This window comes from Ochotona curzoniae, unplaced genomic scaffold (genome assembly GCF_017591425.1).
Source record: "Ochotona curzoniae isolate NIBS_2020 unplaced genomic scaffold, NIBS_Ocur_1.0 contig_2318, whole genome shotgun sequence".
Lineage (NCBI taxonomy): Eukaryota > Metazoa > Chordata > Mammalia > Lagomorpha > Ochotonidae > Ochotona > Ochotona curzoniae.
The window spans coordinates 446977-459199 of record NW_024465419.1 but is presented as its reverse complement, the minus strand read 5'-3'; the positions used below and the strand labels follow the sequence as shown (position 1 = coordinate 459199).

Below are 12223 nucleotides of genomic sequence, written 5' to 3'. Positions count from 1 at the left end.
TTGGGGAAGAGAAGTTCTAGTTTCCATGACTCACTTTAGGGAAGAAAGGTGGGAAACCAAAAGGCAAGAAAAGATCAGAGTTTGTTTCTGGGGCGTCCTAACCCCCGGCAGCGTGAAGCACTCAGTGTGCCAAAGCACCATGCTCTGGAGGAATCATTCTTGGATCCCTCAATCCAGCTATTCAAACAACATTATTCCAACTAATTGCGCTATCATTAATGTTTCCCTTCTTAAACCTGCTACTAAGGCATCATAAAAGGAACCCTCCTTCTCTGCCCAAGTTCATATTAACTAAATTTAATGCATTTTCCCAATCTGCATGCCAGAACTTTAATAGTTTAGCAAGATATGGCTTCGCAGCGACTTAATGCTGGAGTCCAGGGATCACCTCCTCTTCTAGCAGTTTAAAAATAATCTGCCTCTTCCAGATTTAGCACTAGACTTGTTTACGTCCATATGTCCTTTCAGGAACTTTCACAGTTGCTGGATCACTGAAACAGCTTTGTGTTTCTAAATGCAAACTCTCCCGGGAGCTAACACCAGGAGACACAAACACACAGGTGCCCTCTGCACCCTCCTACATCTTGTGAAAGACTGTCTCTTTCAGTCTGATGCTATCAGGAGCAGAATAGAAAATGAGAGCCACTTTTTCTGTCATAAACCAGTGTTGCACTAGCATGCTAGCCCCAGGCAGTAGCCCAGTACTTCCTCATTTCAAAAGCAGCTTTAGAAGATTATCTTTGTTGCTATTTTTTTTTAAGTTCACGATATTTATTTAGAAGCTTTAGCATTCTGAAAGCTAACTGCATACAACTTCTTTGCTTTTAAATTTTTAAGATAAGCCAGAGCCTGGTGGCATGGTCTAGTGGCAAAAGTCCTCACCTTGAAGGTGCCGGGATCCCATATGGGTGCTGGTTCTAATCCCGGCAGCTCCACTTCCCATCCAGCCTCCCTGCTTGTGGCCTGGGAAAGCAGTCGAGGACGGCCCAAAGCCTTGGGACCCTGCACCCGTGTGGGAGACCTGGAAAGAAGTTCCTGGTACCCGGCGCCGAATCGGTGCAGCACAGGCCGTTGTGCTCACTTGGGGAGTGAATCATCGGACAGAAGATCTTCCTCTCTGGCTCTCCTCCTCTCTGTATATCTGACTTTGTAATAAAAATAAATAAATCTTTTAAAAAAAAGACAAAAAAATAAATTTTTAAGATAAGCTGAAAGAACACTGACTGTAGCATCCCTTCCCATTGCTTTGTTTTCCTCTCTGATCTGCCTCATCTCCTCTGAAAACACCATTTGGACCAGACTTTCTGAAGTAAGTCTGGACAAAATTCCTAGGTAAGTAAGATTTCCAGAATGGTCAACTCATCCATACGTGTCCTTTCCTTCTTTGAAACTTTGATGACTTGTTTTCTTAAAACTCTGGGCTTGGGACCCACACCATGCTGTAACAGGATAACCCTCCACCTGCAATGCCAGCATCCCTTGAGGCTGCCAGTTTGTGCTCCAGCTGCTTCAATTGTTTTTTTGCTTTGTTTTGTTAATTGATCCAATTCTGACCCAGCTCCCTGCTTATGGCCTGGGAAAAGAGCAGAGAGGATGGCTAAAATCCTTGCACCCCTATAACCACATGGGAGACCTGAAAGAAGCTCCTGGTTCCTGGCTTCAGATAGGCTCATCTCTGGCTACTGTGACCATTTGTGGAATGAATAACAGATGAAGTCTCTCTCTGAAGGACTTCTCTCTGTAACTCTGCCTTTCAAATAAAATAAAAAATGAAATAAATCTTTTTTAAAACAATCTGGGTTCTACTATGATCTATTCCCCACGAGTTTCACCAATGTATAATTTGATATAAACCCACCTAGAGAATTTATATCTTTTGCTGCATCTTAATTTTTCTTTATTGTTCAGAATTAAGTAAAGTTGCTTTTGGCTGGAATGAAGCTGCTACGTATGCTATTGGCATCCTTTATGAGCTTTCGTTTTAGTTCCTGCTGCTCCACTTCCAAACCAGCTTTCTGCTAACGTACTTGGGAAGCAATGGAAGGTGGCCCAATGACTGGGGCCCCTGCACCCCTGCGGGAGACCTGGAAGAAGCTGCTGGCTCCTGGTCTCCCCAGCTGAGTAGTCAACCAAAGGACTGGAGATTTGTCTCTGTGTCTCTGCCTTTCGGATAAAGAAACAAATCTTTCATTTAAAAAAATAAGTAACTCAGTTCTGAAGTTGACTAGATAAGTCAAGGAACTGCTACCAGTACTGTGGGCGTTTGTATTGTCACTTCCTCTTTTACCACTTACATCAACTACACACCTGCCAAGTTACCCACCTACTTAATGGTGGCCTGTAACGAATCAACATGACTATGTCATTATTGCTCTGAGTGTGTCCTCTATGGTCCTGCATTCCCTAGAGATGAGCATATTCTTGGCATTCAGAGTACACTGCCTCTCACCCCAAGAGTCCTTTGCTTTGGATGAGGCCTGAAGCTTGTCAGCACTCCAATCCGGAGTCCTAACAACACCTAAAACGGACATGAGTCTGGTTGTAATAAAGCCCAGCTCACTTTCTTGTCCATGCTCTACACATATTCAAAGAGACAGCACGGTCACTAAATATTATATGCAGCTCCTGTACCAGTTCTTTTCTCAGGAACAGTGCTGGCCCAGCCTTCCATAACACAGCATTTCATCTTATGCCTGCTATTGTTCAGTAAAACAAATTTCTTCTTTTTTAAGATTCATTTATGTTTTTATTGGAAAGTCAGATATACAGAGAGGAGAGGAGACAGAGAGGAAGATCTTCTATCTGTTAATTCACTCCCTAAACAGTTGCAACGGCTGGAGCTGAGCCGATCCGAAGCTACGAGCCAGAAGCCTTCTCTGGTCTCCCACGCAGGTGTGGGTCCTAAGGCTTTGGACCGTCCTTGATTGCTTTCCCAGGTCACAAGCGGGGAGATATATGGGAAGTGTGGCTACTGCAACACTAGCTGGCATACATCTGGGATGTAGGTGAGTACAAGACAAGGACTTTCAGCCACTAAGCTACGACACTGGGCCCAAATTTCATTTTTCAAAGTCTGGGTTTTTTTTAGCCATTCCCTTCCATTCTGTCTTTCAGGCTGACTCTAAGACATTTTACTCTCCTCGACTATGTGAAATGAGGTGCTTCCCACCAATATGGTTCAGATACCAAAATCCCTTACATGGACATCATCTAGAAAGCTAGTTTTTTCTACATTCAAGTCTCAACCATCAATGAGAAATGGTAAACACATAACTTATTCTCTAAGAGTGTTTCAATAAGTTGGACAACTACCCCAAACAGACAATGACAACAAAATCTGGCAGAACGGAGACTGTAAATCTCCATCGGACGGTGGAAGGGGCGGCTCATCTTTAGATCGGTGAGATTCAAAGCACCTTACTGAAACCACCTGAGCAGAACCCTCAGAGCGTGCAGCACATCGGGACCCTGGGTTGACAGCGGGTGGCCTTTCTCTATCCTCAGGTACTGGGGAGACTGGGAGACTGGGCATGGCTCATCCCCTTGTCTCCTCCCTTCCCCCAGAAACAGAAGGAAGATGTAATTTGGAAACAATGATCACACCCACTTTTCCTTAACCCTGGATCCTTTCCACCCTGATCAACTCCATAAACATCATAAAAAAGCCTAAAAAATTTAATAAATAAGAGTGCTTCAAGATTTTTTTTAAACAAGGATCACAGCAGATCACTTTCCTATAATCAAAAATGTGAAAGTATAGTTAGAAAGAAGAAGAAAACCAAAAGGAATCATTTATTACTTAGACCAGTGCTTCTCAATCATCTACGCATACGACATTTGAGATTCTTGTTAAAATGCAGAGTTGAATGCAGATCTGGGGTTGGGAGCGGGATTCTGGATTCTGCTAACAAATCTAGGTAAGTCCATGTTGCCAGACTGATGTAGGGTAAGGTCACAAACCATACCCCAGCTGTAGGTAACTACCTGGGTTGTCCTGTACCTCAGCAAGCGTTACACTGTTGGGAGAAGAGCAGCCAACAGCTGGCAGGCATTCTGGGCCACTTTAATGCCAAATTTGTGTTAGCTATACCAGTGTACCAACATATATCTTTTTTTTTTAAGATTTATTTTTATTATTTTTTTATTGGAAAGGCAGATATACAGAGAGGAGAGACAGAGAGGAAGATCTTCCGTCCGATGATTCACTTCCCAAGTGAGCCGCAACGGCTGATATTATGCCGATCCGAAGCCAGGAGCCTCTTCCGGGTCTCCCACGCGGGTGCAGGGTCCCAAAACTTTGGGCTGTCCTCGACTGCTTTCCCAGGCCACAGGCAGGGAGCTGGAAGGGAAGCGGGGCTGCCGGGATTAGAACCGGTGCCCATATGGGATCCTGGGCGTGCAAGGCGAGGACCTTAACCACTGCACCACCGCGCCGGGCCCCCAACATATATCTTAAGGTGTTTTTGGTTTTTTGTTTGTTTTAATCAGGAAGGCAGATTTACAGACAGAAGCAGGGACAAAGATCTTCCATCCACTGGTTCGATCCCAAATGATCGCAATGGCTGGAGTTGAGCTGATCTGGAGCCAGAAGGCAGGGGCCTGCTTTGAGCCACTGCGCTGAGCTGTAGGGAAGGTGGAGAACGTTGGGTTGGAACACATCACGCTGGCTACCAGGTACAGGGCCTGCAGACTGCCTGGGGAAGAAGGTCTACAGATATTTATGAGTAAGAGTAGCTGAGGGTATATTTGACAGGGGAGGAATAAATTCTGGGCACTCCTACAGACCCAGCCACACACAGCAGTCGCAGGTAGGCAGGGGAGTTGAGAATGGTGCTTTAGAGCAGAAGACTGGAGAGCATGCCTGGGTCAGGTTAAGGCACCCGCCCACGTGGGAAACCTGGACTGGGCTAAATATCATTACCTGATGCCTGTTGGTTAGGCTAGGCCACAGCACCTAACCTCAAGTGTCACGGTAGGGGATAGGCCACATCAGGCTGAACCACAGCACCAAACAGAACATGAGAGAATCAGATGTAGGGGCAGATTCTGTAGGGGACTTGTGGGCTCACCTCTGTGGGACTATAGCACCCACTTGCTTCCTTGAGAGCTGGGAGTGGTGAAGGGTGGAGTGAGGCTGGACCACAAAACTCACATGACAGAAACTCACCTGACTCTTGAAGAAGCCAAGGCCAGGAGGAGACCAGGCTGGATCAGGCTGCAACAGCCATCAACATATACAAAAGCTGGGACTAATGGCAACCCATACCAAGCAGGGGAGCAACATACAAAGACACTCATGAGATCTGGAGCTAAATGCCCTCCTGGTAGAATTTGGACAATAGGGAACTCTCCTACTAGGTCACAGCTCCCACTGGGGAGCACAACAGCTCCATCTAAATGCTGGAGGCAAGCTAGGCAAGGCAAGGATACAGCACTCATCAGCATATGTATGGGCTGGGTTGGGGGCAGGTTGGGCTGAGCTAAGCTGTAGCACTCATGGCTGTGCACAAGAGCCAGATGGGATGAAGGACAGACCAGGATAGGTCACAAGAACCAGGACTCTAGGCAGGCCTGGTGAAATTATTAACTGTAATCCCAAATAGGCCGTAGCACCCACTGGCGTGCATGAAGATAGGACCTGTGACAGTCTGGGCTGGACTAGGCTGTTGTACCTACCTGTCAGTTTACATGAAACATGGGGATGGCAGCAGAACTGACCAGGCAGTTGCATCCACTAGTACTACCTGACCCTGCACTGGGTGGTACACAAAAGACTTAAGTCTGAGTTCACCCCAGGCAAGGTTTCTTGGTGGACTGCCTGGCTGGACTGTTGGATTCAGACCCCACTTACAAGGAAAAAAATCAAACGATGTATTGCCTGACCTTGGAGTGCACATTCTGCCACTAGGTCTCCTTAGTTGCTGATGCCTGTACAGTGGACAGCAAGTCCAGATGCACAAGGGGGACAGGACATGACAGCCAGCTCATCTAGGCCAGGAAAGGATACTGAGCATCTCATCAGAAGATGGAAAGCAGAACAGGAAAACAGAACTCTCCTGGTCAAGCTTTGCAGCAAGTGTCTGGGGCTGTGGATGCACAATGAGGTGGACTTTGTCAGCCAATCAACTTGGAAAGTTTTCTCAAACCTGGAACAATGAAATGCATCCCTTTCAACTAAGTAAATAATATTAAAAATATTAAAAAAAAAAAACCATAAGGTCCTGTCCTGTCCCATGTAATTCTATCCTGTCAGAATATTCCTTTCTTGTGATGCCCTATTTTTGCTGGGGACCTTGAGAAGGTCACCATGCAAATTTGCATATTAAGCTCCACATGCAATTGTATGAAGGGTCCTAAATCACCCTGGTGATCACACAGCCTCATAAAAGCAGATGCTGAGAAGTGCTCAGTCTGACTGGAGACAAGGATCAGAAGGCGCTGAGTATTCCACCCTTCCCTGCTTCCTTTCCTCCACTTGCTCTCTCTGATCCATTCCATCTATGACCTTTGTGTGTGTTTGTGTGTGTGTGTGTTTACTTTCTAAATATTGTTATCACTTTGTATACCATCTAAATGCCAATACTTAGAAAGACTCTCTATGTAAAAGGCAAGGACCTGGAATAGGAATTTAGACCCTCACTTTTTCTATGGTCCATCACCAGGTTTCTAGCATCAACATAAACCAGGTTTCAATCACTTTTGAATCACTATAAATTTTAGATACTGCAGAAAAATAGCAGTGCTCAGTAGCACACATGCCTAGTGTGTAAGACAAAAGCAGTATGTTTCAGTGGAAAGGGACTGAACTTGGACCAGAACATTTGTTCTAGCCTTGGCTCAATAAATGACATTGTTATTTGACCTTAACTGGATCACTTTACTTACTTAAGTCTCTTGCTCTTCAAACATAAAATTAGGGAGAGATAAAGATTAAATTATCTCAAAATTTCTTACTTAAGCAGTAAGTCTTAGATTTATTACATAAAACGGATCAAAGAAATCATTACGAATTTCATTTGTGGTATCAGTTCAACTATCCATAAAACAATTAACTATAGGCTTTCTGAAACTGCTGGATACATTAGTTTAAAATCTTAAAATGCTTAGCTGGAATGAAGGGAAAACTAATAGAGTGTCCTAGAAGTGCAAAACAAACATAAAACCTAAACCTAGAGAATTTGGCATTAAGGCAGGCTTTCCTGGGTCTCTGCTCAGCTTTTCAAGGAACAGTGACCCTGAATTTATTATAAAGACATTCAAGGGGATAGCACAATCAAATGCAAGAAAAATGAATGTGGCTTCTCCCCTGACCCAGCACAAACAAACATAAGCCTTCTGAAAAAATGACCTTTAAATTTGTGCTTGTTATAATCTCCACTGAAAAACTTTCAAGAAAAGAAAGCACAATCAAAAATCACAACACACAAGAAAGCATAATTACTAAGTCAGAGAAGTAGTAAATTAATCTAATAATCTACAAATATTCTGTAACATGTGAATTATTCTGTAAATTTAAAGAAAAGAATAGGCATAAACATGAACGATGTAGAATGAAAAATTTAAAAATAATTAAGACTAAAATGTAAGTTGTAGGTTACACAGCAAATAAGGCAATTGGAGAAAAAGCTAGTAAATTATAAAATGGATTTCAGTAATCCCCAGTGGACCACAGAAAAGAAAAATATCAGATTCATTGAGACATATACAAACATGTAAGAAGTAACATTCAAAGAGTTAGTTCCACATTCTCTAAAACTATTTCAGTTTAGGAACCCAGGTAAGAGGAACAAAGAAGAAATCCATATCTAAGCAAACAACAAACAACACAAAAGATTAAAAACAGTTTGGGGCAGACACAGCAGTCTAAGCCTGCATCTATTTTATCTATTTTTAAACACCTGGTATGTCCTAAAAAGATGACGTCTATATGATCAGCCTAAGAAATGAAAAACTAAACACTGGTGTGTCACAAATCACTTCGTCCTCTCAACAACTATTTAATATAATGAATACAAACTCAGTTGATGAAACAAACATGTTGAGTAAAAGAAATTTAATAACTGAATAGCCAAGAGCAGCAAAGTTGAAATCTCAGCAGTGCCTCTAAGACTATAAATATAATATGCAAACACCCAAGAGAATTATGGACCTCAGTTGGTTTCGCCTTGCATGGTAGCTTACAAACCACAATCAAGTGATTTATTCTATGGCATTGTAAGGACAAGAACACAGCTCCCCCTCCAAAGAAACTTGCCCTGAACATCATTTTTTCCCATCAGGGAAACAACTGCATTATCACCAGTACAGAATATTTACAATATCAAGGAAAACAGGTAAACTATTCTATTTTTATCAGCACCTGCACAGGACTTTTAAAACGAATAAAATCAATATGGTTGCTATGGCCTAAATCTTTTTTTTTTTTTTTTAGATTTTTGTTTATTTTTATTACAAAGTCAGATACACAGAGAAGGAGACAGAGAGGAAGATCTTCCGTCCAATGGTTCACTCCCCAAGTAACCACAATGACCAGTGCTGCCCCAATCTGAAGCCAGGAGCCAGGAGCTTTTCCAGGTCTCTCACGTGGGTGCAGAGTCCCAACGCTTTGGGCCATCCTTCACTGCTTTTTCAGGCCACAAGCAGAGAACTGGATGTGAAGTGGGGCATCTGGGACTAGAATTGGAGCCCATATGGGATCCGGGCGTGTTCAAGGCAAGGACGTTAGCTGCTAGGCAATGGCATTGGGCCCTATGGCCTAAATCTTAACCAGGACAATTCAGTATACAATGTGAATGACCAAGTTTTTGTGTGTTTTATAATTCTAAAATTACCCAACCTTGACTTATAAATGTCACAAATAAATGGCACCACTGTAAGTTTATTCACATGGCAGAACAGTCATACTTACACTTGATCTTAGTCAAAAGCAATTCTATTACTTTTGGATTTTTGGCCAAGATCAAGTGTTTAGCAAATAAAAATATAGTATGCTCAGTTAAATTTTAATTTCAAATAAGCAATAAATATCACTCTACTAAAATACCTATAGGTCCTGACTACAGTAAAACACTATTGCTTATCTGAAAAACTTTTGAAGATTTATTTATTTTTATTGGAAAGGCAGATTTAGAGAGAAGGCGAGGCAAAGATCTTGCAACCACTGGCTCATTACCCCAGTTGCTGCAGTGACCAGACCTCAATCCAAAGCTAGGATCCAGGAGTCCATTCTAGGTTTCCTACATGAGTGCAGGGTCCCAAGGCTTTGGACCATCCTCCACTGCGTTCCAGGGCCATTAGTAGGGAGCTGAATGGGGAGTGGAGCAGCTGGAACATGAATTGGTGCCCATATAGGATCCCGGTGCTTGTAGGGCGATTAGCCAATTGAGCCATCCCATCACACCAGGTCTGTTTACTGAAAGTTAACTGTGTATCCTGCATTTTATCTGACAATATGAACCTGGATTCTTTAACATCTCCTTTGTGCTATACACCTCACCAAAACCTGTCAATTCTACCCCATTCCACCCCCCAAATAACTAAAATCTGTGCACTTGTCTCCATTTTTTTTTCTGCCACCATCTTAGCTTATGCCACTAATGTAAGAATTTCCCAGTCTTTTTTTCTCTTGGAAAATATATCACTTACTCTAAATGCAACATCCAGTAAAAAATGAACAAAGAAATAAATAAAATAAAAATTCTACCTTCAAGGAACTCATAATAAAAAGGTGAGGCCTCAGTGGGTAACCCCTGGCAAACTCTTCAGTTTTCCCAAGGAAAGCAACAGTTCTCTGAGAAAATCGGAGGCATCACCTTTATCACCTTCATCACTTATTTTCACTAATTTCTACCTACCATTTCCAAAGAATAAGCCAGAAAAAAAAAAAAATTGAGGGGGAGGGCAATGGTCAATATCGAAGCCCAATAAAGCTGTGACTTCGAACGCGCCCGCTTGCCCCTGGTCCAAGTCGGACTGTGTGACAGATTCCTGTCCTTTGGATCAAGCATCTAACACCATCCTAGTTGGAGCATGCGCATCAGCCCAAGGCTGCAGCATTAAAGGATCTGAGCCGTCAGCAAGAGGAAAGAAATACAACACACGTGGCATCAACGTTTTCAGATGACTGAAACTCAGAAGCGGCCGATGCCTCCTGAGCATCAATGTGTCGCTGTAAGAGCTGCTAGCTAGTCATGCTGTTGTCTGATCAATAGAACACTAACAATACAGCTTAGATGTTCAAGGACAAGTGCAGACTTGAAGACCTGTGTCACACCACGCTGCTACCTACGCTAACCTGATCAAACACAAATGACCTCCACCTAAATAACAAGCAGCTCTAAAGAAAACAGCTTTTCTCGTTTAGCAAGCCAAGAATTGTTACAAGTGACACTTCTTACAGCTGGATGGCAACTCAGGCGTTTCAAAGTCCTTACAGCTTAAGGCTCGGTCGTTTATATTCTCAATGCAGAATCCCAACGCGCCTTAGTGGTGATGACACTGAACAAAGAAACTCCGGCAAACTCTTTCCACAGGAAACACACAATGTAAATACAGGCACAACATCATCTTCAAGTGTAAGTTATTTTAGTTATATAATCTGGTTGTTATTTAACAAACAAAATCCTTTCTGTGACTGACTCGCCCTACCAAAAACACTTTCGGAGACCAGATGCAAGATACCAGAGGACCTCACCTCAGAGTACATGGAACATACAAACTATGAGAAAAGCTATGTGTGGACTTCTGATCTCTTTGGCACCCAAACAGTCATCTTTTTGCCTCTACTTTAACGCAAACTTTCTGAAGTAGCCCTGTGGTTTTAGGTCCGTGAACCTTTGGATGTAAAGGATGGAATTCACACTGCCAAACCACACACACACACACACACACCCTCAAGTTTGCACCTGTATGGGCAAGAAAGACTGCAGTGGTAGGAGAAGGGGGCAGCTCTGGGGACCAGAGCCCAATTTGTCCAAACACCGTCCTGGTTGCTTTGGCACCCAGGACCACAGTCCCGGAGGATCAGCACGGTATTTCGGTCACAGAAGGAGCTTTCTCTCCGGGCTGGGACAAGCCTGAAGCGACGCTGCTGTGGACCCATCTGCACTTCCCCTAGCGGGACCTCCAAGTCCTCTCCCGGGCGCCCGCGATGACGCCAGTCCCGCCGCGCCGCACAGCGCTTTCGAGCGCAGTCTTTCGAACACACTCAGAATCGCCCGGGGAGCCAGCGTTTACCTAGAAGCCCGCGGCTTTTCCTCAGAAGGCGACCTTTCTGGCGGCGCTCTTCCCAGCCCACTCCGGCGGCAGGGAGTCTGCCACGGCCAGGTGCCCAAAGAAGCCGGCGGGTAAAGGGCGCCGCGCCGTGAGGTGTCAACTTCCACCCCCCCAGTGTTTGCCCCGTCCGGTCCCGGCAAACGAGCGAGCGGTGCCGCTCCCGGCGCCGGCTCAGGGGTTGGGGAAGGCGGCCAGGGCAAGGTGGGAGGACGCGGAGCACGCCGACTCACCCTCGCGAGGGGCTCCGCACTGCGGGGCCCCGGCCACGCCGGCCTTCCGGGAGAGCTGAGCCGCACACCGGGCTGCCGGCCCGCTCCGCCTCGCTGTGCTCGGTCCCCAGGGCCCTCGGCCCGGCCCCCTTTCCCCGGCTGTGGACCGCGACCCGAGGCTCTGCCCGTCGTCCCTGGACCGGCCCTGCACGCACTCCCGGCCCCCCGGCTCTGTGCCTGGTTCCCCTCCGCCACGCCAGGCGCCGGCTTCCGTCCCTCAGCGCTCCGGCCGGCATCCCGGCCTTGGAATCCAAGCCCCACTCCTTCCCCCGGCCCGCCGCGCACCTCTCCTTGGAGTAAAGCTGCAGCTGCTGTTCCTGCTGCTTCTTCCGGATAAACGCCATGGAGGGCAGGTGCGGCGGGCGCGCGGCTCCCGGGCAGGCCCCGCCGCCGCCGCCCGCCGAGGAGCTCCGGAGCAGCCGCCGCCGGCGAGGCGGACGCGGGCCTGGCTTTCCGTGCGGGCGCCGCTGGGTGGCCGAGAGCCCGACGCTTTGCCCCGGGGCCCCGCGGCGTCCTGGCCGCGCTCACCGCAGCATCCCCGCGTGGGGACTCTGGCGGTGCCGTGACTCAGGCCCGGAGGAGGGGCGCGTGGTGACCCGGGGCACCCCAAGAGGGCCGCCCCAAAGGCCCTCCAAGGACCTGAGGCCAGACCAGGATCCTTCTTCCGCCCCAAACCTTTC

The 12223-nt window shown here is 46.0% G+C and overlaps 1 protein-coding gene across 1 annotated transcript in view; it reads right to left on the bottom strand.

Moving 5' to 3' along the window:
• The window catches only part of NSMAF (neutral sphingomyelinase activation associated factor), a 64283-nt gene extending 52333 nt beyond the window's left edge, over window positions 1-11950 (bottom strand). The window contains exon 1 of the mRNA XM_040972534.1: window positions 11829-11950. Coding sequence (XP_040828468.1) covers window positions 11829-11887 — 59 coding nt within the window. The 5' untranslated portion in view covers window positions 11888-11950. The remainder of the gene's footprint in view (window positions 1-11828) is intronic.
• Between the last annotated feature and the right edge of the window lie 273 nt (window positions 11951-12223).